General features: G+C 40.3%; 1 protein-coding gene across 5 annotated transcripts in view; it reads right to left on the reverse strand.

Annotated features, from left to right (window-relative positions):
- Positions 1-2,088: 2,088 nt before the first annotated feature.
- ANKRD55 (ankyrin repeat domain 55) overlaps positions 2,089-27,971 on the reverse strand; it is a 284,495-nt gene continuing 258,612 nt past the window's right edge. For 4 of the 5 annotated variants that reach the window (XM_045060815.1, XM_019834369.3, XM_019834383.3 and 1 more), the window contains 5 exons: positions 20,908-21,092; positions 16,595-16,762; positions 12,874-13,535; positions 4,533-4,625; positions 2,089-2,587 (listed from right to left, as the gene is read on the reverse strand). In XM_045060815.1, the coding sequence (XP_044916750.1) occupies positions 2,466-2,587; positions 4,533-4,625; positions 12,874-13,535; positions 16,595-16,762; positions 20,908-21,092 (1,230 nt within the window). In that variant the 3' untranslated portion in view covers positions 2,089-2,465. The remainder of the gene's footprint in view (positions 2,588-4,532; positions 4,626-12,873; positions 13,536-16,594; positions 16,763-20,907; positions 21,093-27,971) is intronic. The other variant, XM_019834390.3, reaches the window with a different exon arrangement.

Genomic DNA, 27,971 nt, shown 5'->3' on the forward strand with positions numbered 1-27,971 from the left:
ATAAATGAGTCCTTAGCAATGAAGGGAAATATAAGTGGCAAAATAAGAAAATAGTCATTTTAGAAAAAAAAATTTTTCTTGACATTTTTAAAGTTGGGCACAAGTTGGTGAATACCTACCTAATATCTGATTTGGTCAGTAAAATATTGGCTGAGGATAAATCTACCTCAAACAAGCAACTTTACTTGGTGGCAAAACGATAGCTCCTCTACTGATTTATTTATATTTTTTATTTATTTTTGAGAGAGAGAGAGAGAGAGAGGATCTGAAGCAGGTTCTGCGCTGACAGCAGAAAGCCTGATGTGGACCTCTAATTCATGAACTGCAAGATCATGACCTGAGCCTAAGTCCAATGCTTAACTGACTGAAACACCCAGGAACCCCAAGGATATCTGCTCTATTTAAAAAGGTGGTATTGGGAAGCATATTACTTCTTCATAGCTAGCAAAAGATCCTTAAATCAACTTCGATAGAAAGGCCTAGCATTAGAGAATGCTATGTGTGTATATATGTGTTGGGAGGTGGTGGCTTATTCCATAGCTGTACACAGGTATTGTTTTGTTTTTGTTTTTGTTTTTTAAATTGTTTTGGCCTCTTAGCTATCCATGTGGTAAAGAGAACTTAAATGATCACTTAGGGACTGAGCTTTGGTTAGTGTGATAATCTTTTGGATAGTTCATAAATATTCCAATTCTCCCCTTTTCTGACCCATGGGAGGACTTTATTTCCTTACCCCATTTGGAGTTAGACATGTCCATATGCTTGATCTGGTAAATGAAATAGGATAGGTGGTGATAAGACTCACATCGCATTTCTGCTGTTTTTGTCACCAAGGAGGTGCATGTTGAAGTGGAATCTACGTGAGCCAACTGTGCCAGCTGGTATGGAGCATGTGTTGTGAATGAGAAAACAAAATTGTCAGCCAATGAGATTTTGGTGTTATTATTGAAGAAGAGGTGAGCCTATGCTGACTAAGCTAAGCAGGACAGGGCCAGGTGTCTACTATGTCTACTGTGGATGAACACAGATTCTGAAGTAACCAGGTGACACAATAGAACTACCTAACTGATACTTAACAGAGAATGATTCTTCAAAGATGCAGCCCACAAACAAAACAAAACAGAATAGAAAACCCTTCAGTATCGATGTCCTGGGAGCTCTTCCATTTGCACCAGGATTTGCCCTCCCTATCAACTACTGTCTAGCTTGGGTGATTGGTCACAGGCTTTTTCTTATATAATCCCTAATTCAGACTACTATCATTGTCAAAACAAGATTTTTATCACTTTCTACATCTCTCGATCTTGCCACCTCCCCCTCTACATTCTGACTTCCGTCCCTTCCTTCTTTTATGGAAAAAAACAAAACAAAACAAAACTGAGTGCCTACTATGTGCCAGGCACTGTACACACTTCCATAAGCACAAAGCCAAAGAACTATGTTTTGGCTTCAGAGGAGCTTCTATTTAGTTAATGGCATAGTCTGACCTCTCTAAACAAATAATGCTAATATCAAATGGTAAGCATTGTACTTGAGATATTTACAGATAACATGTGGGCTTAGAAATAACATGGAATGACTATAATCTTATATGGCTGGGCCTTGACATTTAAATCAGTCTCAACAACACATAACATCTTAAGTAAGATCTACAGTTAGTAGTAGCCTTTCAAACTTTACTAAGTCATAACTTTGGAAACATTTTGAGTGGGCAGAGACCATTATTTTGAAACATAAAAAAGAATGATTAAATACATAGAGTATTTGAGGAATGTATGAGAAGTGCCGATTTCATTCTGTTAGGCCAGGATGTAGACCCTTCCAACTCACATGATCTTCTCACTATTAATCACATCTGAAAGTGACAATAGGTGGAAATAATCAAATAACAAAGAAGATACATAAACATTGGCAAATGATTTGGGCTGTTACCAGGATCAGATGTTAGAAAATATTTTACAGAAGCTTGTACATTTAAAAGCCAAAAACTGTGACTAAACTGTGATTAAAGGAATTTGCTACTTTAATTTTAATTAAGTTTCATCAACCAAGGGTAGAATTACAATGAATGTGAAGAAAACTATGGAATATGCTTTTTGTTGTTTTTTTTTTTTTTATTCAGCAAAGCATACATTTTTAGAACATAAAATCGTTCAGGAAAAAAAAAAATCTCTGCTGATACCACAGTGCAAGCCAAACATAGCTGTTTCCCTGCTGATAACATATTCTGACTTTTAGTTTTGGCATGTAGAGGTCAGAGCAACTCACAGACTTAAAATATATATATAATCAAAGATTCCAAGTGCTTGTTTGGGAAATGTCATTAGGAAGGAGTTGTAAAACTGTGAATGGCTTCTAGAATGCAATTTACTGAATCAGTCTTTGTTCTCACAAACTAGAGTAATCTCATCCCTTGACAGTTGAAAATATATATAATCCCTATTTTTACAGTCAGTGAGCCACAGCTAATTCTCATCATTGGTGGGATTGACAAAGTTTTCACTTTCTTTGCCTGCTGTGCTGTGTCCCCGTTGGCTTGGAATAGCAGGTAGCACTCGGTTTGTCCTCAGAGATTCTCCAGATAGAACTGAGGAGAAAGAATAGAAGGAGAGACTTTCAGGGTTTGCTTCTGTGAGAGTCTCAGGAGAAATGGTGGGGGGAAACAATGTTATGTCTTAAGGAGTGGAGGCATTTCTAAGAAGCTTGTCTGGTGAGAGCCTGGCTGCAGGAGAAAGCTGTATATCTGTATCTATTCAGGCTCACCACGTGCCATCAGGGATGTCAAATATGTACAAATACAGGACAGAGCCAAGTTTGATCAAAACATGATTGGGCTGTACGTTCCTGGCAGAGCTCTCTTTTCCTGGGGTGGAGCAGCTGTTGATGGCCAAGTCAGCACAATGCTCTAAATGAGCCCCAAGACATTTGTACTGCACTTCTATGCAAGCCTCAAAAGGTTCTCGGTTTCTTTTAGGAAAAGCACTGTGTAGCTTTCCATTTCTTTTTCGCAGAGCTAAACTTGATCAAAGTCTTTATCTTCTCTTCCCTCCTTAAATTTAATTGTGAAGACCAAAGCTCCTGGGCTCTGCCAAAGAAAATCCCCTCTCTGGCTTCTCCAAGCCTCACCAGGATTCGAGGCTGACCGGCTACTTAATTAGATGTTTTTGTGAGTACATTTCTGTTTAAAGACAAGGTCAGGCTTGAATTTCATCCAGTGATTGAATTCGCACCATCCAAAACTCTCACTTTACATAAATCAGAAAAAGCTGAGGAATGCATTTTGGTTTCTGCTGCTAACTCTGTGTGAATTTGGACATGTATCTCCACCTCTCCCTTTCCTTATCTGCATAAAGACAGGGTAATACTAAGACCCCGTGGATTACTGATTTTACCTAAGGAATCCTAGAGCTCTCGATTGGTACCATCCAAACTACAGCCTGGGGCAGGAAAAGACGTATTGGATATTAATTTTTCAAATAGTTGCCAGTATTTTCCATATGTTATCTTGTGTAACCCTCCCAACAACCTTATCAGGCTGGCACTACTCTTACAGGCCAAGGAAGGAAATTGAAGGTTAAGAAACTTGTTTGAACAGGGCAGTTCCTAAATCTTTCAACCTCTGCAATTAAGAGGTTATGGCGAGGGATGGGGAAGATAATACATTGCGTGTCTGCATACATGTTATAAATGAGTGGGCTGGGATAGAAAGAAAAGGAAGGAAGGAAATTAGAATCCAGTGAGTATTGCTTGTTTTCATGGGGCAGCTGACTCATAGTCCTATAGTTTTGCTCTTGGCTCTGCTACTTACTACCTAAATAATGTTGGGAAAATCATGCAACCTTTCTGAACTCAAGTTTTCTCATCTGTACAATGGGAATAATAATAGAACCTGCCTCATAGTATGGATATGAAAATATACAAATTCAGAATTTCTGGGTGTGGGGATCAGAAATCTACTCTATAACAAGTACCCCAGGTAATACTTAAGTACACTCAAACTTGAAGATCACTGGCTGAATAGAATGTTTTTAGTATTTTATATTGTGAGAAATTTTTGTACAAAATATTATAAAATAGATCAACAATGTCAGGAGTAATATAGGTGAACAACATCTACTTGATTATTCCTTTCTGTTTAGGGATGTGTAGCCTCTGAGTACAAAGATGATACATATTTCCATCTGTTCATTGTAATAGGGAAACCAATGTCAAGAGACCAATCTTAAGAATTTTTAAAGCACCTTCTTAAACACATTAAATAGTACATAGCAAAATAAACTTCTGTTGTTGTTTTTATAATCCAAACATAAAAATTCCTCAAGGGAGGGAAGTATTCTTTTTTTTTTTTTTAAATAAGCATTACCAAGTTGGATGAAGCTTTAAAGAACTGTCTCTATTCTATTTTCCTGTAATTTACAAGTTTTGGCACCTGATGTTCCCTTGAAAAATGAAAGTAAACTGAAATAACAGTTAGTTGTGTCTAGACATGTTAACACTTGCAAAGGTAGCTGAAGAAGATTCATAATACTTACATTTTTGGTCTGGTAAGGGAGCTAGGTTGTTCCGGGTGAAAGGATGATCCCTGATTTGGGGTCTGTTTGGGGACAGATGCTGAAAATTTTGTCCTGGGGACAAACATAATTGTATCAATAATTTGAGACGCAACCAAGTGCAAATTGTAAAATCCAATGGATAAGATAATCATAAAATTGTTAGTGATCACTAAACTTAAGATACTAATAACAACAGGGGCACCTGGGTAGCTTAGTCGGTTAAGCGTCTGACTTCGGATCAGGTCATGATCTCAAGGTTCGTGAGTTCGAGCCCCACATTGGGCTCTGCGCTGACAGCTCAGAGCCTGGAACCTGCTTCAGATTCTGTGCCCTGTCTCTCTGCCCCTCCCCTGCTTGTGCTTTGTCTATCTCTCAAAAATAAATAAACATTTAAAAAAATTAAAAAACAGATGCTAATAACAACAAAAATAATAGTAGCTACACCTTACTGGTTTTTATTATATGCCAATCACTAGTTAAATGAAAGAAAAGAGGGGCGCCTGGGTGGCTCAGTTGGTTAAGCGTCCGACTTCAGCTCAGGTCACGATCTTACAGTCTGTGAGTTCGAGCCCTGCGTCGGGCTCTGTGCTGACAGCTCAGAGCCTGGAGCCTGCTTCAGATTCTGTGTCTCCCTCTCTCTCTGCCCCTTCCCCACTCATGCTCTGTCTCTCTCTGTCTCAAAAATAAATAAAAACATTAAGAAAAAAATTTAAAAATGAAAGAAAAGAACATCAGAAATCATTTCTTGAATAAATCAGTTTAAATATAACTTCATAAACAAGCACAGTTGGCCACCCACTCTATAAAACTTAAAAGCTTAAAAAAAAAATAGGGCATAAAGTACAACCCATCAGTCAAATCCGTGCTAAATGATACAGATAAGTAGGGGATATTCTTCCAGACCAGGGTTTCTCAATGCTGGCTACACATAAGAATTGTCTGAGGAGTTTTGCTGCCTTAGCCAAATCCCAGATCAATTAAAAAAGAATCTCTGGGACTGGGATAGGGCATCAGATTTTTACTGGTTCCCAAAGGATTCTATTGTGTGGTAGGATTGAGCGTCACTGACCTAGAAGATGGATCTGGGTGAAGTCACCTGGGAGATTGCTATTCTCTAATTTAGGCCATAAGTAATGCTGTGCTGGAACCATGTATACTGGCTCTTGGGAACCGATGGTTAAAATTTTAGGAATTTAGTGAGCTGGTTGACATCACAGTGGTGGCTCAACATTGGCCATAGTGGAAGTATTTATACCATGAAAATCAGCAAGCACTGATTTTTCTCCCAGAGAGCCAGCTGTTAAACATTTATCAAGAGACTACTGATTACAGGAGATAGAGCTAAATATCTGAAAATAGAAAAAATACCCAAGTTATTCAGGTCCTTATACATAGTTGACCAAATGGGACAGGATTAGACTTTTTGCCAACTTGGACAAGAGATTCTCCCTCTCTAAAATTTCCTTATGTACAAAATGATGAAAATAATTGTGTCTGTTTTTTTCACTTGTCCTAAAAATTAAGTAGGAGAACAAATTAAAACATGTAGCTTACAAGGTTAACACTCAATAAGCATTAGCAATTATTACATTTTTATTCTGTAGCGTGTTTAACACGATCTCTGGGAGAGTAGGGAATGTATTCATTTAATTTGTTGCCTCGTAGTCTTGAAAGAATCAGAACAACTACAGTACTGCTCATAGGTTTAATTCTTGTTTGGACCAAGTCGTCCTTAGATAAGGGGAAACAGAAAAAGCATTAGCCAAGATCCACTGTCCGTCTGCTTAGGTGAGTCCAAAGGCATATTATAGGAGCAGTAATCTGAGCACTGCCATTTGATGAAGACTGAGCAAAACTTCCAGTCTCTCTGGTGGATATTATATTTTCATTCCTTTGCATCCTAAAGGTCAAATAACTTCACAAACTATTATTTAAAAAGAAAACATTCCTCAGTAGAATAATAGTGAGTAATTACAGTAAGTAAGTAAGCACCCTTATCAACTCATACCTTATTTATCCATGAATTGAGCAGAAATTTGCAAAACCAAGAAATGAGATAATGGTAATTATGGATAATGTTTATTGAGCTATTGTTGGGGACTGGGCTCAATCCTATATGCATAATCTCATTTAATCCTAACAATCACTTTCCCTTGTGAGATAGATACTATTATCATCCCTGAGGATACTGTGGCTTGGAGGAGTTCTCAAAAGTGCTCAAGGTCATATAATGGAAAGTGACAGAGGCTGGGCTCCAATTTAGGTCTGTCTGACCTAGAACCTATCCTGCCTCCCTAGCAGCCAAAGCAATTTTGGCAGGATGAGAGAAGTGGGCAGAAACAGGTTATGGCAGTGATTTGGGAAGTGAAAGCAGAGCTCAACTTCATTCTGCACTGGCATTTGGCTCAGTTTTGAAGGAGGAGGTAGAGCTGTGTGCAGTCCATCTATGCTGCAGGCACTGAAAGGGACCTCCAGCCTGTGGGGACAGGGTTGAGGACTACTGTCCTAGACTTCAAAGGCAGAAAAGGTTTTCAACTAAATCCCTTTGTTCAACAAGTAAATAAATTCAGCACTCCTCTGTTGTGTGCTCACCATATTCCTGAGCCTAGAGTACAAAGAGGAGAAGGCAAGATGCTCAGGAGGTGATTACAGTGTACGTTGGAAGAAAAACAGGTTAACGGATACTTTCGGAGCCCATGAGCAGTGCCGTGAGGGCATCACACAGAAAAGAGGGGTCCAGACAGGTGGAGGTGTCTTAACTCCCACAGAGCTCACTTGAATGTCTGCTCTGTCACTTCCTACCTAGCTCTGTGACCTACTGAGCGGTGGGCTAACCTCTCTATGCCTCAATTTCCTCATTTCCAGAATAGGGATTAAAGACTCCTCTTCTGCAGTATTATTGAAGGGGAAGTACGCAGTTCAGTTTGCCATCTGCCCCCCAGGAGGCTCAACAAGGTAGAGCTATTCTTCTATGATTCACAGTAAGAAAGAGCCACACTTCCTATAGAGGTCAGGGTGACTTTCAGAGAAGTTTTGAGGTGGTTCTTAAAAGTCTGTACAAGTCTGTTAAGCCGACAGTGGACAGAAGCTAAAAATAACATGGGCACTGACTTCATAGAGTGAAAGGTATGGGTTGTCAGGGAACTGAGAGATATTCAAGGAACTGTTCAGGGGGATGGGGGAAAGGATTAGAGATGTGAGTCACAGAAGCTGACAACAGAAAGTGAGGCCCTGCCATGCTGGGAGGATTTTGTTTACCAGCTCAAGAATCTGGCTTTTGTCCTGGAAAAGATGTAGCACCTGTGATGGGTTTCAACCGAGGGATCACTAGATCAGCCATACACAGGGAGGAGGCTGCATTGTTGCTAGGAGATGTTAGAAAATTAGGGAGAAGGAAGTTATCTCTTAAGGGAGAAGGGAAGTGAGAGCTTTCTTGCTTTCTGTGTGATGGCTTGTAAATAACCAGGCTGGTAGCAAACACCTCAGAGCTTTCTGTTCCATTTTCTCTGAAAGCTGTTTGCAATGAATTAAGCTGATGTGCTCCAAATTTCCTCATTAGGCTAAGTGCCTCACCCCCCCATCTCTCTCCATCTAGCCCACTGACAGGTCTCAATGAATGTTAAGCAATAATCATTACAGCTCAATGTTCAGGGTGGCTGATGCAAGCACAGGTTAATGGCTGCCAGGAATTCAAACAGTGGCAGTGCTAGCTAGCCCTTATTATTTCTACTAAATCCAGGTCAGGAAAAGAGAAAATCCTATGCTAAAGCTACTATCCAAGTTTAAATCAGTGGTGCAATGGTATGACTTAGATTATCCAACTACTTTACTGTATTAGGCTTTCATATCACACATGATCTTAGCCAAAAGGCTGAGAAGCGATAGGCTTTCATATCAAATATGGCAGCTCAGTGTAGAAATCTACTGTTTCAACCTGCCTAGACTAACACTAAAACCACCTCAAGTGAGCCTCCTAATCGTAGTCCAGAGCCTCGGTAGTTGCCAAAACATTTCAAACTGAGTTAAAAATGTCCGCAAAAATAAAATCCATAAGGCAGGAAAATCTTTTTTGTTTTGGGGAGGACAACGTCATTTCTCAGACAAGTACACTGTGGGTGATTGGTAAGCTTACTACCAAACTGGACTTTCAGAGAAATACATTGCCATGGTGATACCTTCCTATTTTGGAGATCTGGGTTCAAGTACAGAATATGTCATCAATTAGTTGTAAAACTTGGAGCAAACTGTTTTAACTCTTCTAGGCCATGTGAATTATAACTGAAAAGAGCCTGATGAGGTATAATGGTCCTAGCCTCTGGGTGAGTAAGAAACTGTGGCTCAGAGAGATATGTCTTGTTTTATCAGTTGGGGCTCACCCAGGAAAAAAGAGACCTCTCTTGGTTTTTGGAACAGAGGGAATTTCATACAGAAACTTGTTTCTATTGGTGTTAGAAAAACTAAGAAGCCAAACAGAAGAGAGGGTAGAGGACAATCCAGAGATCAGCCACTGCAAAAAAAAAAAAAAAAAAAAAAAAAGCAACCATCTCTAGGCTGGAGAGATAAGGGGAAAGGATGGTGTTAAAGCTAGTGGGGGCCAGAGCTACACAGTGAGCAGCTGTGTAGAGGGAGCATGAAGGAGATGGAACAACTGTGGGAGCTTCCAGAAAAAGCACAGGGCCATTGTGGACAACTACACTGTTTTCCCTCCTTCTTCTGCTCTTCTTCATCTGCCAGTGCCTCCTGATACTTGGCCAAAAGTACCTGGGAGCAGCTGCAAGGGAGCTTGGGAAGTGTCATTCCCTGAGACATAGAATAGGGCTGGAGGGAAAAACTAGACGTGAGGGCAATCAGGCAGTTGACTAGCACATTTACTTAAGTTTCATCATCTTTAAAACAAGGTGATTCCGAGCTTGTAACTAAACCATAGTGCTTAGTATAGGGCCTGGCACATAGTTTTAAAAAACCAAATACGTTCGTGTGGGTATAACACTTTGTTCAAATCACTGTTCTAAGTATTTTACCTGTATCACCTCTTTTAATTTAACAGCAACTCACAACGCTATAGTTAGGTATGGTTAGGTATTTCCTCCCATATTTTTCAGGTGAAGAAACAAAAGCCCAGAGAGATTAAGTAACAGCACCTAAGTGACAGAACCAGAATTTGAACCCAGATGTCTTAGCCCTTGTAGTAGTCCGCCTCTTGACAAATTAGAATGGCAGACCCTCTAACCATTTAATGAATAAGGTCCTTTCCATTTCAAAACCCTATGATCTTGTAACTAAACATGATAAGAAAAGTACCTTGAAGTCAGTTGCATAATCATTTTAGCAAATCCATATCTTTTAAAACTCATTTATAGGCTGAAGATTCTTGGGAGATTTATCTTACCACAGCTCAGTTGCCTAGAATGGCTCCTAGCTATTATCAGTGCTTAAAAACATTGGTTGAAGGGGCACCTGGGTGGCTCAGTCAGTGAAGCATCTGACTTCGGCTCAGGTCATGATCTCCCGGTTTGTGAGTTTGACCCCTGCGTTGGGCTCTATGCTGACAGCTCAGAGCCTGGTGCCTGCTTCAGATTCTGTGTCTCCCTCTCTCTCTCTGCCCCTCCCCTGATTTCACTCTGTCTCCCTCTCTCTCAAAAATAAATAAACTTAAAAACATTGGTTAAAAAATAAATGCTTTGATGTAGCCACAGCTAATTATTTAAGATTCTCTTGGATAATTTTGCTTCTTTTCTACTATTCTGCCACTCCAGGACTTTTCAAGTCACTTCACTGGCAAATGAAGCTAATTTTCAAACCGAGTTTATTGAATTTCATTTTATTTCCAATAATACAGAAAGTTTCAGATAGTACAAATGCCATAATCTACTAGTTCTTTATCCACTATCAAACCTCTCTTCTCTCTTAGAAACAAAAATCCAACTTTTGAGGGACAGCCGCATGCTGAGATAAAAGACCGCAATTCCCACTCTCCCGTGCCAATAGGTGTGACCATGTGATTAAAGTTCTGGCCAATGAGATGTAAACAGATGTGTGGACTTAAGGGCAATGATGTCTTAACGGGAGCTGATTCAGCTGGGAAAATCCATGTTTCCCTTCTCTCTGTTTCTTTCCTCCTTCTCTGTTAGCCTTAATGGACCGCGAAATAACCTGAAGAATGGAAGTCATATGGTAAGCTGTGGAGCACCCAGGAGGGAGGAGCCTAGGTTTTTGGTGATCGTGGAGCTACCAAACACCTGGGAACTACCTACTTCAGACTTCTTTCCTATGAGAGCAATACATTTCTATGTTGTTTAAGCCATTGTTACTTTGGTTTCTTTTATAGGCGGCTAAGCCCATTCCTAACTGATAGAAAAAGACAGCCTCTCTTGGGAACAGAAAAAGAACGAGATTTTCACAAATTTCAAAAGATTTTCAAAAGAGGAGATATTAGCCAGGACAGGACCAACTCCAGAAAGGAGGACGGGTTGAGGCCCTGGAGACCATTAAAGTATCAAAAGAAGACTAATATCTTTCCTTCCTGATCCTTCTGCAGAACAAAAGCAAAAACATTACCTATGGCACTAACCACATACTTTAGTGCTTTGTGGAGGAAGTAAAATGTTGTGTGGAGTTTTTCTCAGACACCAGGATGTCTGTTTCTCACACATACATGTAAATATGTATGAGGGGAGTCATACTCTACCTCTACCTGTTTCAGACACCAGACCAGGCACACATAAATGAGGGAAGAGAGCCAGGCTCATGCTGCATATTAAACAGGAAGGAACATTTCTTTCTTTTTTTTTTTTTTTTAGGAAGGAATATTTCTTATTTCCAAATATATATATTCCTCCATTTCTTTTTTTTAAAGATTTTATTTCTTTATTTTCAGAGAGAGAAGGAAAGTGAAGAGTGAGTGTGAGTGGGGGAGAGGCAGAGAGAGAGAGGGAGAGAGAGAATCCCAAGCTGTCAGCTTAGAGCCCGACACAGAGTTCAAACCCACAAACTGTGAGATCATGACCTGAGCCGAAACCAAGAGTCGGATGTTCAACTGACTGAGCCACCCAGGTGCCTCATCCCTCCTCCACTTCTTACAATACACATAGCTCTCTCAGTCTTTCATTCTTCTATGTTTGACAGAAATGCGGGTTCAAGATACATCATTTTTTTTCTCTTAACCCTACTATGAGAAAAACAACAGAAACACATTAATGAAGAAAAACTGACACTCCTTGGAGAGATACTAGAGACTGTTGTGGACTGGGTTGAACTGGGGACAGTGATGTCTAGCTGGTGTTCAAGGGGACAGTGGGTATTCATATCTGGCCTATTATTACCAAGTGGAATTTGGGTTCAGTGTTGCCAGGCTTTTTAATTTTTCAGAAAAGGCTAGAATTTTCTATTTTTTTATGTAATACTTGATGATTTTTAAATATTGGCAATTAATTCACTTGAAAACAAAACAAGATTCTGTGGCAATGAACTAACTTTGGAAGCTGTTTTGCAGCCTCTGCTTTAAAACAATGTTTCCCTTTCTGTAGTGTGCATCAGAATCACCTGTGGACCATTTACAAATATATATATATATATATATATATATATATATATATATATATTGCTTATATGTGTATAAAAACAAATTCTTTAGTGTGATACACTTATTTAAAGGGGGATATATACTTACTTATACCTATTTTGTGTGTGTGTGTGTGTGTGGGTATACACATGTATAAAATATCTCTGGAAGAATAAACAACAAATAATATTAGTAGCTTTGGATGAGTGGCATTGGTTGGCTTGGGGAAGAGACAGCAGGGAGAATTACAATGTAAGCCTTTGGTATGTGTGGAAACTTGAACCATTAATGTGTGAATGTTACCTAGAAGGTATTGCCATTTCCTCTCCTCCCTCACCAAAATTTTGCTTCTGTAGGTCTGAAGTAGGGATTGAACACCTGATTTAAAAGCAAGCCATTACACAAACAAATCAACCCCTCATAATTGATATTGCCACTATCCCTGGTTAAGAATCTTAGCTACTGGAAATAGTAATATTTCTGCTTTAATCTTCCAATCACTACACATATCTGCTGGGAATATAAGAAGGCACATACTTTAACTTGATGATTGCCCTCAGGGTGGAAAAGCAGAATGTTTCAATAGCCTAGAGATCTTGAGTCCAGTAGACTCAAGGAAAAATGTTGGCCCTAATCATCCATTTTGTTCTGGCCCTGCCTTCTAGGCTACTGTCACCCCAGTTCCTAGCCCAGAACTATAGGAAACATTTCTTGGAGAGAGCCTGCCAGGAATGAGGCAGAGGGAAGCAAGGGTAATACCTGATGAAGGATTATGTAGATGAGGAAGATGTGGCAGCCCAAAGACATCCTGGTGACCAGAGCCACTGGTGAGTAATCTGTCCAGCAGTTTATCAGAAGAAGACACAGTCCCAGCCTTACAGAACACCTGGTTAGAATCGCCTCTCCAGGGGTTATCTAGCAACGCTTGGCAACCAGTTCTGTTATGCAGTAAGTCCTGCTCACTGCGGCTTTTCTGAGATCGTTGGGCCATATGATGACTACCAGAGCTCAGACCAGTATGGGAAGTGGCCCCCTGGGAAGCTGTCAGGAAGTGACTGCCCACAGTGATGGGTGGGAGACTCTGCGTTCTGATTGGTGGAAGCCCCTTGGGGCCCAGAGGCTTCTTTTCTGGCAAGAGATATTTTGAATTCTCTGAGGTCCGCTTCTTAAGGTCAATCATAGCCACCTGATCGCCTGGCCCTTCTTGGCAGTTGGTATCCACGATGCCGTCAAAGGTGGTGATGATGTCATCGACTTCCGAGGTGTGCTCCCCCCTGTGTCGATCCCTGCTGTGATCCTTCTGATAGGCTTTCTGCTCTTCTTTTTTGTTTTTGCAGAAGATTTGGTTGAGCATGCTGAATCGTCCCTCCTTCTTCTGGGGTCTACTGCTCTGGGAAGGAAAGGGTCGAGTAGGCTCTGTTCTATGGGAATGTAAAATAACAAGGACTCTGTAAGAAGCTAGGAAGTGGTCACAATCCCCCAACCAAACACTGCCTCCCTCTATTTCATCTGCTTGAGAAGGTTGTCTTAGGTAATCCAAAGACACCCCAAAGCATTTTCAAGTCAAAGGTCAGGTGGAAGAACTCGCAAAACCCTTTGTTACTCCACTCCTTGCCATAGTTAGACTATTTCTTAGATTCCTCTGAGTCCCTCAGGAACTGTCCTTTCAAAATCTACCTCTAGATCATCTATTTTCACCAAGGGATAAACTAAGTTGAAAATAGCTTAAAGCATTACTGTTCTCACTTCTCAAGCACAGTCAGTAGGGGTATAAGTTTTAAGTCACAGAGATGAAGGCTAAGGGTGAGTTCAGGCTTCAAGTGGTAGAGGCAAGGGGAGCTTGTAGAGGCAGGGGAAATGTGGTTTCAGGTTTTCTCTGAAAGAGATCTCATAAGATCTAGACATAGCTCAGACATTATCTACCTCAGGAAGCCTGCCCGTTTTATGCTATTTGAATGTTCTTTGTTTCCCTTTCAGTTTTTACTAAATTTCCTATTGGAAAATACTTTTTAAAAAAGGAAACCGAGGGAAGAAGCTTTAGTCTGGGCTTTAGCTGCCCAGGAGGAAGTGTTTGTCCCAGAGATCGGGTGTGGCAGCAGAAGAAAAGTGAGCAATGCCCAATGGGCAGGCAAATTCTAAAGAAAAAAAGGTCAGCAGTTGTCCGACGGGCTCCTCTTATGTGGACAGTTTCCCTGAGGCACGATTCTGTTTTTCTTGCTTGGAAAATTCTGTTACTCTCTTTTGAGGCCACAGTTGACTTAGTGCTTTCTGTGGTACAAGTTAATGATGAAATCTGACCCATGTGTGTGCCCTAAAAGCCAGATTGCAACATTACTCTTCAGAGTGAGATACTGTAATTTGTAATGTGAAAAACATCACCACTTGACTGTATATAATTAGTGTTTTTCTTTACAGGTCACACAGTGTGTAATTGAATCTTTATTTCCACGATGTATTTTTATCTTCATTCTTTCACCTTTCAATAGTCTTTGTGAACTATTGAATACCCCTTCTAGACCCCTAATATTACCTCAGGGGATCTCTAACATTCTTCCAAGTTGACCTCAATAGAATACAGCCCTGTGCAAATTAATGCTACTTTAGTATCTTCTATAATCTTTCCTCCTTTGGTTATAGATTGTGATTTAGGCCAGTGGGGTCTTAAAGTGTGGTCCCCTAAACCCTGTGGGTGGGATCCCCAACAGTCTTCAGTCGCTTTTGTACAATATTCATGTGCTTTTGTACAATAGAGATAGTGGGTCAAAGTATGGGCTCCTTGATACAAATCAAGACAGTATCATCAATGGACTTATGTTAAAAAATTGTCATTTAACTTATTAATGTCTGGTAAAAGTTATTAATTTTATTAAATATTGACCTTTGCGGGGTGTCTGGATGGATCAGTACGTTAAGTCCTGGCTTCAGCTCAGGTCATGATCTCATGGTTCGTGAGTTCAAGCCCCAGGTTGGACTCTGTGCTGACAGCTCACAGCCTGGAGCCTGCTTTGGATTCTGTGTCTCCCTCTCTCTCTGTCCCTCCCCCACTCACTCTTTCTCTCTCTCTCTCTCAAAAATAAAATAAACATTAAAAAATTTTTTAAAAATGACCTTTCAGTATACACTTTGACAAAACATAAGCAATTCAACTATATAACAAAATATGACGGTTGTCTTGAGGTAAAGCACTTGTATAATTGTTTGAGTTGCCAGCTAACCTAGATACTGTTTTTTCACAGAACACCATTTTTATGACCTACAGACAAACTATGGTTATTTGCAATTGGGTATTTTCAGAAAGCTTCTCAAAAATGAATAAAATAAGCCTGTAATTTCAAGGTAAACAACTGACAGCAATTACTGCCAATGACAAAAGTCCAGTTTTCAAGCAAAAATTAGAATTTTGAAAAACTTGTGTGCATACTGTAAGCTTGACAGCTTCCTGATACATAAAGGCTCTTCCAATAAGATCAGTGGTGATATTAACAAACGTGATTTTTTAATATTGTATAATGCAATGTGTCATCTGGATGATATTCCTAATTAAGTGAACCAATATTTTCCAAATGACCAAAGCAAGATACTATAAAATCCTGTATGGGTATAAGACCCATTTAAAGTGCAAGACAGACTAATGGATTTTAACACAACAGAGTATAAAAAGTTCATCGATATGCCAATAGTTCACGTTGTAACTAACATTTGTCAAGTTTGGATGTAATAGCAAAGGAAAAGTATCCACAATATCTGAAAATGCTACTGAAATATTCCCTTCTCCAACTGCATATTTATGCAAAGCCAGATTTTTTTTCAGACACTTCAATCAAAATAACATATTGCAAGAGACTGAATACAGGAACAGATGTGGGAATATAGCTGTATTCTACTATGCTTCTATTAAGATATCGAAGAGATTTGCAAAACATTGCAAAGCTCTGCTGTTCTTATTACAACTTTTTTTTGGTTTTGGACAACAAGGTTATTTTTAGCTACAAATATGGTATTTACGTCAACATGTAAATGTAATGAGGTTATTATTGCTTTAAATGAATAACTACATATTTTATTAAAAATTAGTTTTAGTTTTTAGTGCTATAAATACAGAAAGGTGTAACTCCCATAAAGAAAACCCCTCGGGGTTCCCAATTTTTGAAAGTGGAAAAGGGTGCTGAGAACAAAAAGTTTGAGAATTGTTGATTACAGAAAAAAAGAAGATTAAGAGAACATGGCATACAGGGAAGAAGAAAGGGAGAAACAGGAAAGAAGAAATGAAAGTCCAGTGGATGTTAGGGTGATGGATTTGGGCTCACTACTATAATTTTGCTCCATAGAGTAGAGAACATGTCACGATATATTAGACAGTGGCAAGCACAATATTAAGTTAGAGCTGGATTTGGGCATCGGCAAGGGAAAAGTTTCTCCAATTTTATAAATGTTTGAGAGGAAGAAAACAATGAGTGCCTCTCCTCTCCAGTGCACTCACCTACTCTCTTGGGAGAGGAGTTGGACACAGGCTGTGTGGCCACAGTACAGGGCGTAGGCCAGGGGTGTGCTCTCCTTGGTGTCTCGCAGGTTGCCGTCCATGCCCAGCTCCAGCAGTGACTGCACACAGTCTGCCTTCCCTGCAGCTGCAGCCCAGTGCAGCGGTGTCCTGGGGGACCACATGGGAATGGCACAATGGTCAGAGAACAGAAATGGCACAGGGTGCTCAGCTGGCAACAGTTGTTTAAAGTCTGGATGTGGCACGAAAAATGTGTGGCTGTTTGCAGTGTGGAAATGGTAAGTTAAGTATCAGATGGGGCTTCAGGATGATGCAAACTGTCCTCCAGCTATAAGCATTCTGGAGCCTTGTACCCTTCTCTGGCCTTCTTGACGATGTCCTAGAAGAGGAAGTAGTGCGTCAAAAGCTATGGGCAATTTTTTTTTAAGTTTATTTATTTTTGAGAGAGAGAGAGAGAGAGACAGAGCACAAGCAGGGGAAGAGCAGAGAGAGAGGGAGACACAAAATCCAAAACAGGCTCCAAGCTGTCAGCACAGAGTCCGATGCAGGCCTTGAACTCACAAATTGTGAGATCATGACCTGAGCCAAAGCCAGCTGCTTAACCTACTGAGCCACGCAGGCGACCCCAAGCTGTGGGCAATTTTAAGGCTCTTTATACATAGTGCAAACTGTCTTCTAAGAACATTGACTCAATTTCTCCCCCTACCAGCTGTGTCCCTATTCCTTCCCTAAACTGAGTGATCATCACCTTTAAAAATCTTTGCCAATTTGGTAGGCAAAATGATACCACAGTGTTATTTTCTTTTGCATTTCTTTAATAGTGAGGTGGAAGTTTTGAAATACATTTTTATTTGTCATTTGAGTCTTCTGACTGAAATGACTCTTAATGCCTTTTGGCCATTTTTTTTTTCTGTTATATTGTTAGTTTTTCTTACTAATTTATGTAGGCTCCTTATATATTAAAGATATCAATACTTTTGCAAACATTTTCTCTAATTTGTTACTTGACTTTTAATTTTTATAGTGATTTTCCATAAAAATTAAAAATAACCACATTTAATTATCTCTTTGCTTTTGTTTCTTTCAGCATTTTATACTTAGAAAGTCCTTCATCAGCCAGAAGGTAGATACATATTCCTCAATAGTTAAGCCTTTATTTAATTGTAAAAGCAGTAGTCTCTTAGGTAAAAAAAAAAAAAAAAAAAGCAGGAGGCTAGGAGAAAATATTGTCATTTTTAAACTGCCCTGGGAAAGGCTCAATCCTGAGGCAGGGAAGGAAGGCATGGAAAACTTCTTGGCTTTCTGGTGGGGCCTGAACCCTGGGCAGAAGGGTGGCCAAGCAGTCTCTCAGACATGGAGGCAGCCAAGGGGCTAGACAGAGAAGGGCTCAGTTGGAGCTATCCGTTAAGGTGCATGGGCCTTAGTACTTGGGAGAGTAGTCTTGTCCTCAGTGTGGTCAGGATCCCCATGTGTGGATTGTGTCTTCTGTCAATCAAGCATCCTCCTCCTCAGGTTATACTACTTCCCGCAATTTGAGAACACGTCATAGGACTGTGTTTCTTTTCAATACAGTGATCAATCACCCTGCTTATTTGAATAAGTGGCAGATGTGACTGATTCTATTCTACTTGAGAGAGGTCTCCACACAATTTCTATTATGAAACAGGATGAGGCTCCAGCCAGATTATGCCATCCTGTTTAGAGGATATATTGCCAATAAATTCAATAGATGAAGGGTTGGGCATCAATCTCATCAGGTTCACGGACACATGACAACTCACTCTGGAGCAGTGTGAAATACTTCTTTACAACAATTATGAAGACCGAGCGTTTTAATTCTTCTGACTGCCAACATGGAAAAAGAGATCCGGAAGAACAAGGGGAAAACATAAATTATTTTGCAGAGAAACGGAGTATATAGAAAACTCCTAACTAATACACACAGAGCCTTTGTGGGCAATCTGTAGTATGCAATTTCAGGTTATCTAACCTGTAATTCCTTTCTTATCTCTAAATTTCCGACAAACACAGCACACAAACACACCTTTACACTGTGATAGCTGAAACTATCAAAATGTGAAGGTGGAGGGCCAGGGCCCATGACTCAGAAAAAATTCATTAGAGGTGGTTGATGAGGTAGTGTCTGAAGAGCAGGAAATGATTGATATAAGCATGCAGCATTGGTTGAGATGTCAGTAAGGAATGATTTATAGGACATGTAAACATTCCCGAGAGAATTCCCAGAAGCATGTAGGGAGAACTTGATAAAAGACTGTCTTTCCTGAAGATAAATGGGTTGGTTATTAAAGTATGACCTCACAGGTTGATGAAACTTGAGACATTTATGCTACATGAGCTACTTCTGAGTTATGTGTTCTGTGCCATGGATCTTAGGCTAATTACACCATGTTTTAAATATCATACATCTGGGGCACCTGGGGGCTCAGATGGTTAAGCTTCCCACTCTTGATTTCGGCTTCAGTCATAATCTCACAGTTCCTGAGATCATGCCCCAAAACAGGCTCCATGCTGACAGCACAGAGCCTGCTTGGGATTCTCTATCTCTCACCTCTCTCTCTCTCTCTCTCTCCTCTTCCCCTGCTCTCTTTCTCTTTCTCTCTCTCTCTTAAAATAAATAAGTAAACTTTTAAAAAATAAATAAATATCACAGATCTAGAAAGTACTTTAATATCTAGGAGGACTAGTGCCTGCATATTTTCCCTCTCTCTCTTTTTTTTAAACCACTGCCTTATTTTTCTTCCCTTTGCTTCAAACACTTTCTCTCCACTAGGAGAAGAAGCATAAGGAAGTCACAATTCCTACAAATGGTTAAAGCATTTATACCTACGAAACTTCTGAAAAATTCTACTAAGACAAGCTCACAGTTTCAGTGTGAAGGTACAGCTGCAGGTTGCAGGAAACAAAACAAAACGGAGGGCAGGATTTGGCCTCTATTGGCCTCAATTGGCAACAATTTGGCCTCAATTTGCCTCAATTGGCAACAAGTGAGTTGAGCTTTGGAGCAGGAACTAGATTCTCCTGGAGATTTTACTTCACTTTGAACTCTTGTACGATCTTATCTTTTGTACTTTTTTTTCCTACCTTGGTTTTACTTTCTTCCCTGAGGCTTGGGGAACTGGATTTCCTTTGCTAAGTGTATGATAATGCAAACTGGGAAATATCCTATTTGGAACTGGTTGTGAAAGTATTTTAAAGTCGGTAAACTTTTCTCCAGCCCTCCTTTCTTAAATGTGTTGCTTTCTTCTTCTTTTTTTTTTTTTTTTTTTTTTTTTTTGGCTCATTAACCTTTTCTCTTCATGTAACTTCAGTCCTGTTACTGTCTTACCTGCTCAAGATCAATATCTGACCTTGGGAAAAGGTCTACTTTCAATGATCTACACTTCAATTTTAATTAAAGTCACCATGTTAACCATCTCCAAGTCCTGAGACTCATGTGCAACTCAAGAATTTTTCCCAGGTGTTATAAGAATTTCAGGTATAGCAGAGTAGGAGGTGCTTCTTGGTATTTACCTGAAGTTAAGGTAAGTAGGTGGCTAATTTTGCACTTCAACAGAAGAGGGCAAAAAACCCATATATAGCATGTAAGCCTTTTACTTATTTTCAATAGTCTTGTTTGTTGTTATATTATTCTTGTATTTCCATTGAATCAATGCCTAACCAAAACAAAGATTAGATAAGCAGTGTAATTGAAAAGCTCCAATAGTTGATTATGGATGAAAAGTTCTTCGTTTAGAAGAAGAGGGTACAAGTCTTCTTTCATTGCTAACTACCTCTGGGATAAGTCTCTTCCCCTTTCTGGATCCAGCTTGTTTTTCCTTGCCAATGTATTTTTAATGGTTGGGAAAAAAAGAAAAACCTGAAAAATGTCACATCTAGTTCTGAATACAAAACTTCTCTTATGCTCTTGTCTGGATAACAAGAACTTATATAGACTTTATGACATAATCCAGGAATGATGAAAAAAATAAGACTTACTGTTAAGAAATAAAAAGTGCATATATAGCAGGAAGCTGACATGCAGAAAGCCTTCTGAGAACATTTAGCAAAAAGTGGAAAGTCTGACAATACTGTACAGTCACAGCATTTCTTTCCATAACAATGATTTTTCCTGCCCTGACTAAAATAGAGCAGTTTTTATTGTCACAAGCACATGTGTGAATATTACTGGCAGTCAAGGATATAGTCATATAGGATAACCCCTTAACCATGTTCTTTATTTTAAGATAAAGAGAAGATGGCTGTTAGTTCCCAACACTTTGAGTTGCTACCAATACCTGTCGTCCACATCCAGAGCCTGCAGGTTGCACTCAGGCACTCTCGCCAGTTCGTTAATAATGTCGCTGAAGCCTGCTGCTGCGGCGATGTGCACACATGTCTTCCCACTCTCGTCATCGTAGTTGATTATGGATGGACCCTGGTGGTGGCTCAGGATGATGGAACACAGAATTCTATTTCCACTCTGGAGGAGAGAGTCAAAGGAAGCTCATTATATATCATCCAGTGCTCTTCCGGTCTATGAATGTTAAGATAAAATACAAAGAAAAAAATGCAAAAAGAAAAAGAAAGGAAAGGAAAACTAAAAAGGGGAGTAAACACATTTTAACAAACCCTCCAACAAACTCCCACTTGCCTCTTGTCACTGGAAGGATTTTTGTTTCCCATAAGAGCTAAATTGTCTTCCATCATTAGCCAACTAACAAGGACTTAAATTAAATACAGGTGTGACTGACATGCTGGGGGGGGGGGGGGCTACCTAGACAACAACTGGTTCATCAAATCTATTTGTTGTTTTTTTTTCCCCAACTAGGGCAGAGGTTGGCCCCTGAGAAACCAGAAGAGTGAAAAAAATTTTTAAACAATGATTTTTTTAATGTTTATTTATTTTTGAGAGAGAGAGAAAAAGAGAGGCAGAGAGGGAGGCAGAGAATCCGAAGCAGGTTCCACGTTGTCAGCACAGAGCCCAACGAGGGGCTCAAACCCACGAACCCTGAGATCATGACCTGGGCCGAGACTGGACCTTAACTGACTGAACCACCCAGGTACCCCAGAGTGAATTTTAATGTTAACAAAATGACCAGGATGAGTACTCACTGGTGGCAAAATGATGACCAAGATGATCCAGTAATGATCAGATTGCTACAAACTGCATGAAATTTAATCTCCAAAAATCCTTGGTGAAAGTAAATGGATCATAATTAAGTAGTTAGTCAATAAGAAATCAACAAATATGAGAAAGAAAGAACTTCAGGCAACCATCTAAATTAGGTCCATCTCTGTGTAGATCTATAATAAACTTTTCATCCTATCTTTGAAAGGAGGCTATTCTACACTTTTTTAAGTAGCCCATCCAAGTCTTAAAAGTTACCAATTCTTCCTTGATAGTGTCCTATATCTCCTCAGCTTGCACAAATAGGTAAGTAAAATCTGTGCATATTACTGGTGTTGAATACCTTTCATTGACCTGAAAAAAAAAAAACTGCACGAGCAATTACAATTTCAAATGACAATAAATTTTCATTGGCCAATGAAAGAGATTCTCATTTTATATCATACAATAGAAACTCTAATCCTTCAGATCCTCCTGATATCTCTGGAAAGATTATAAAACAATCCAGATAATTCATTAGCATTTTAATTTTCTGATTGAGTCCACAGAAAGACCCTGTAACTCCATGCACTAGGACTTATGGGTAGAATGGAGGTCCCTAGGAGGATTAAGAGCAGGTTAAGGAAATAGAGCAGCAAGGTATAGTTCTGGAAGCCCAGAGCTGGACCACAAGCTAGGGTCAGAGACCTGGGCAAGAAATAGAGTTGGATTTTTAAAAAGCTGCAATTTTGATATACTTCAAATGCTGTTCAACAGCTACCTCCTGATACATTTTTCCGTGTAAAATTTCCTGTTGGTCTTCTTCACGCTGTGTTATCCTGTTTATTTGACCCCACGGCTGGAGTCAGTTTTCACAATTCCATGGAACAGCACTCATTCATTTCACCTTTCCTCTTCCTTTCCCTCCCTTGTCTCTGCATTCTCGGCTCTCCGGATTTCCCGTTACTCAGCTTGTTGCTGGCTCACAATGGGCAATTACACTGTGAACCCTGGAAATGTGCTTCCACTGTATGAGCGAGGGCAGCTGACATGAGTTCTACAACCTCTTGCAGGACGAGGGCCAGGGGCCCTCACAACTCTCAACTCTGAGGTGCAGGAAGAGAGCTGAGTGGGTGTTAAATGCTGCAACCAGGGCCAGATACATAATGTGTGAGGCTCAGGGCAAAATGAAAATGTGGAGTCCCCTGTTGATATGGCAGGAAAGAATCTCAGTCCTTTCTTCTTGGTGTCTTTCTTGACATGGCACAGTGATTTTTATTTGCTATTTATTATTGTGCTCCTTTGGGCTGGAGAGTCTTACTACTAGAGCAAACCCTCACAGGTGCCTGGACCTTCCTCTTGTAACCTGGCACATGCTTGATCCTGACCCTCCTCAGGTCTGTGTCCAGGTCCCTTGCCAGGAGGCTGAGAGTTTGTACTAGAGAGGTGGGGAAGCAGTACTGTGTGAGCCATGGTACCATTGTCCTTTCTGACTTCACTTACAAAACAAAAATTCAAAGATAAAATTAATGAAAATTTTCAGATGGCGGCCACAGAGCATTATACCCCAAGCACAGGGATCCCTTTTGAGCATGGGACCCACTTTGGCTGTACTGGTCACAGGCCCATAAAGTGGTTCCTACCCTCAAACTTCTTCCTTCTCTTCCTCTCATCTTCCCTCTTATATCCTCTTGCTCCTTCCATCCTTCCTTTGTCTACAACAACTTTTACATTATTTGGATCAATTGATGAAGTTCTATGGCATGCCTGTTACCAAAAGTTGTTTACACTGAACACATCCAAGCTTCTGTGCCTGCTTTATCAACTTTTCTAAGATTCCTTCACCTGATGTTACTTAAACATATTTTGAAGGAGTCTAAAATACATTTAAAACAATCAAGAGCACCCCACCCCCAACATGCACACCTTTTAAAAAAGTACCATTTGAGGGAGAAAACAGAAGCAAAGAGCGTCAGTTCAATATATTTATTTTGTTTATAATTTCCTGCAACAGCAAAAGAATTCAGGTTGCCAAGGTGATTCAAAGGGCAAAGTGCCCTGTCACAATTCTCTCTTTGTGTGAAAGGGGGAGTGTCAAGCACAGATAGAAAAAACAATACCCATCTCCTCACCCTGTGTCTTCCTCCCTCCTCGCCTGACCCTCAGAGCAGTCATTTTTGGAAGTCACACTGAAATTGTGTTGCTTCCCAGGACTCTGCACCAGCCTATTCTGGACCCTGACCAGGCAGGCCCAGTCAGCAGTGCCCCTGAGGACTAAAGTGTCACACAGCTTCTCTAGATGAGAACTCCAACCTTATCCTTTTCCTCCAAAGTATCTTCTATCCTGAATTTTCCAGGCAAGGCCTTTGCCTCTATACCTAGATCTCACTTCTACAACATTGTCACTGTATTTCCTTTTCTTTAAGAAGAAGGTGCTCCCAGGAATAAGGGCGATAGCTACCTTTACTTTGTGTAGACTTTGTGTGCCTGGCACTGTTCTAAGCATTGTCACATGCCAGCTCATTTAATCCTGGTAAGAACCCTGTGAAGTAGGTACTCCTATGATCCCCATATTGTAGAGCAGAATATGGAGGCATGTGGGAATCAATTAACTTGGCCAGGGTGACAGTCAAGAAGGGACATGGCCAGGATGGACAGCCTGTCTGCAGAGCCCTTGCACTTCACCACTACACCATTCTGCCCCTGAGAAAAGGAACGGTCTGTTTATTTGATCCTGCATGTTCATACTGGGGAAACAGAAGTAAAAAAGCCTGCTTAGACTGCAATGTCAGAAGCAATGATGTGTGCCTGGCCAAATGAGACCTTTTACAAAGTGAAACATGAGGTGCTTTAAAAGCCTTTGCTCAGAGGGTTGCCATGGTGCACCCCCACAGGAATTTGAGGTGCTCAAGAGAGCACTAGTCTATGAGCTGGGGCCTCAGGCTCAGTGGTTTCCTGGTGACAGCATTTCCTTCTTGGCAAGCTGGCCATGTCAGCCAATGGTAGGCTCCAGGCCTGGGAGGCCAGAGAGGGTTACAATGACCAAGGAGCACCAGGATAGAAGGAATGGGGTGGTGCTTAGAAGAGCCCTCAGGAAGAATGGAGAGTGGGATTCCTTTCATTAAACAGGGGAAGTAACAAACTGTACAGATCCTTTTCTTACGGAGCTCTGGAATTCTGCATTGAGTGGCCAGATGTGGATTTATTTGTTTTCTGTTATATTTGTTTTGTTTCTGTCCATGGATAATCCATACAGTTGCCTTCATGTGCTCTGAAAACTGCTGGGAACTACCAAGTGCTAGTCATTTTCACTTTACACCTCGTGAGGGAGGGTTCATAAGAGGCTTTGTGTGATATAATTATTTATAAGAAATGTATATATAGTCATTCAGATAACCAAAATATATTTCTCAGATTCCTGAAAATGCTTCAGAACCATAAAGGTGAAATGAGTGTCTTGTTATTAATGAAGGTGACTTTTCAACCCCACCCAAGGGTGGGGCTGATAGCCAAGAGGACCAACCATGTGATTAGAGGGTTGGAACTGCCATTATCCCCACCCTAAAACGTCCAGAGAGGGGAGAGGGGCTAGAAGTAGAATCAGCTGACGGCCCACGACTTAGTTAAATGACAATGTAATAATGCCTCAAAAACTTTTTTAGTTCTTTTTCAGAGCTTCCATGCTTGGGGAACCAGAAGGCTTCCACGTGTTACCGAGCCAGGCCTCAAGGTCCATGAGGCTAGAAGTTCCTTTCTTTTGGACCTTACTCTATGTATCCCTTCAACTGGCTACTGACTCCTATGCTTTATCACATCCTTTAATAAAATGGTAAATGTTAGTGTTTCCCTGAGTTCTGTGAGCTGCTCTAGAAAATTAATCAAATCTGAGGAGGTCAGTGGAACTTCCAGTCTTTTGCTGGTAGATCAGAGACACAGGTAACAGCCTGGGGCTTGAGATTGGCATCTGAGGGGCAGCCTTGTGGGACTGAACACTTAACCTTTGGAGTCTGATGCTATATCCAGAGATATCTGTCTGTCTGTCTGTCTCTCTCTCTCTCTCTCTCAAAAATAAATAAACATTAAAAAAAGAATTTTGCTATAGGCAGATTGCTAAAAAACATTACAATATTCTTACTGTAGACCCTTTTTATTCTAGGTGACCTTCCAAAGAGTCTTTGTGGAAGATTTTGGACTAGTTTTTATTACCACATGTCTGGGGAATAAGCTCTATAGTGGCTTCTTCTTGGAGGGCACTCCAACCACCTTCCTTCTTTTGGAAGCAGTGGCATATTTGCATCAATTATCCCATGATGGTGATCAGATAAATCATCGCTAGGGTTGTAGACCATACAGCCCTCTTAAAGGTGAAAGAACTAGCCCATCACTTAAGCTAGAGCCAGATATGTCAGGCTGAGAATGAAACTCCAAGGAAAGATCTACTCATCTACATGAGGTGAACATTTGAGAGTTGAGAGTCTAGGGCTAACCAGATTTAAAAAAAAAAAAAAAAAAAAAATGGTGCCTAACAGCCTAGCTCAAAGTCTGGAACTATCTTCATGGTTAGCCCCTTTGGACCCAGGCTTTACTGCTTGGCCTGACTCCAGAGGCCACTATACCCCAAAGCCTGGGGCTGACTCTCCTGGAGAGCTAGTACAAGACAGAAATTGGAGGGATGGGGCATGAGGCATGGTGACCCTCGCTGCTGAACTACTTCATTTCATAGGTTTTCTGATACTTTGGAAAACAAACAAACAAACAAACAGAAAACACAAAACACACACACCAAAAAACTATAGGAAAACAAACTACTATAGTATAGGAAGCAAAGAAACAAACAAAAAACAAAAAACAAAACTCCTTTCTTGCTCCGTTAGTGTGTAGAAAGGGGTTAAATCCCACTTTTGTTTGATAAGATGAAGGTCTCCAGGATATTTCTACCCTGTCCTTGCTAAATGTTATGACTAGGGATCTTTCTGCTGAAATGAAGCCTAGCAGAGAGTAATACTCAATATTTACTGAGCAACAAATAAATAAATGAGTAAAACAAGCCTTACAAGCTACAAGCAAAGCCAAACAGAATACCCATCCTTTTTAGCTTCTCTGTCTTCTCCTCATTGTCTTCTTTCTTTTACTATTTCACTTGTGTTCACTCCTAGGTGAGTCCCTGTTATTTTCTCCTTTTACTGCATCCCTTCCTCACTATAACCAAGCACTGGGGAGCTGACACATGTGGCCACTTAAACTTAGGTTGCCCTTCAAGACTTCAGTTTCCTAAGCAGGTTGGCGTTTGCTCCCAGAATGATGGATTTTGCAAATATTTTCTTTGCTTACTTTGGGCTTAGTGGCTTTGTAGTCTTCCCGGGAGTCATATGGCCTGGGTGCCTACGTGGGAACTGGGTGTATCTGGTCAAATGACAACCTCCTTGTGCACTAGTTTCTTTACTCGTGAATTGAATAGTGGGATTACATGATTTACTTTGGTCCCTTGCAGCGCTGAGATTCTCTTACCTTAGGAATTAGACCCCACTGGTATATGACACTTATCCATTGTTATTCTGAATATATTTAGGGTAAAAGTATATTTATAAGACTTTGATTCAATCCAGAAGGCTGACCACAGGTCTTCACTACAGGAAGGAGGAGGATTCCATATTGGACCAACTGAACCAAACCAGTCTCAAGCACTAGAGGCTTAAAGGTTATATTAAAGAGCTATTAGGGTGTGTGTGTGTGTGTGTGTGTGTGTGTGTGTGTGTGTGTGTGTGTGTATTTAATTTCCTTAACCACATAACTACATACTGAATGAACAAACATGAAATAGTTGTTTTTTATTATCATAATTCTTTTCTTTCTACCCTCCCTTGAAAAATGCACTGAAAGAAAAGTAATTCTGAGGAAGATTCCAAATAAACACATTTTCTAGTAAGCAGAGGAGGGAGCTAGTGGCAATATTTGAGGGACAGTAGATACTTGCCACCTTCACTGACCAGCCATCATATCTATGCTAGAAATCCTATGATTAGAAAAACCTCCCTGGTATTAAGACTTTTACACTCCTGCAAGACTCAGTTAAGGTAACAAATGGTGTTCTAAAGAAAGAACCCAATAAGCCATTAATCTCATTGATTTGAGATGGGTAAGTTTATTGGACAGAATTCAGTGAAACCTCTTGGAGGACCTAAGATTCACAAAGATCTGTTCTGGGTCTTGAGACACATCTACCTGAATAAGGCACAGTACCTTTAAGCACAC

Source organism: Felis catus, chromosome A1 (assembly GCF_018350175.1).
Source record: "Felis catus isolate Fca126 chromosome A1, F.catus_Fca126_mat1.0, whole genome shotgun sequence".
Lineage (NCBI taxonomy): Eukaryota > Metazoa > Chordata > Mammalia > Carnivora > Felidae > Felis > Felis catus.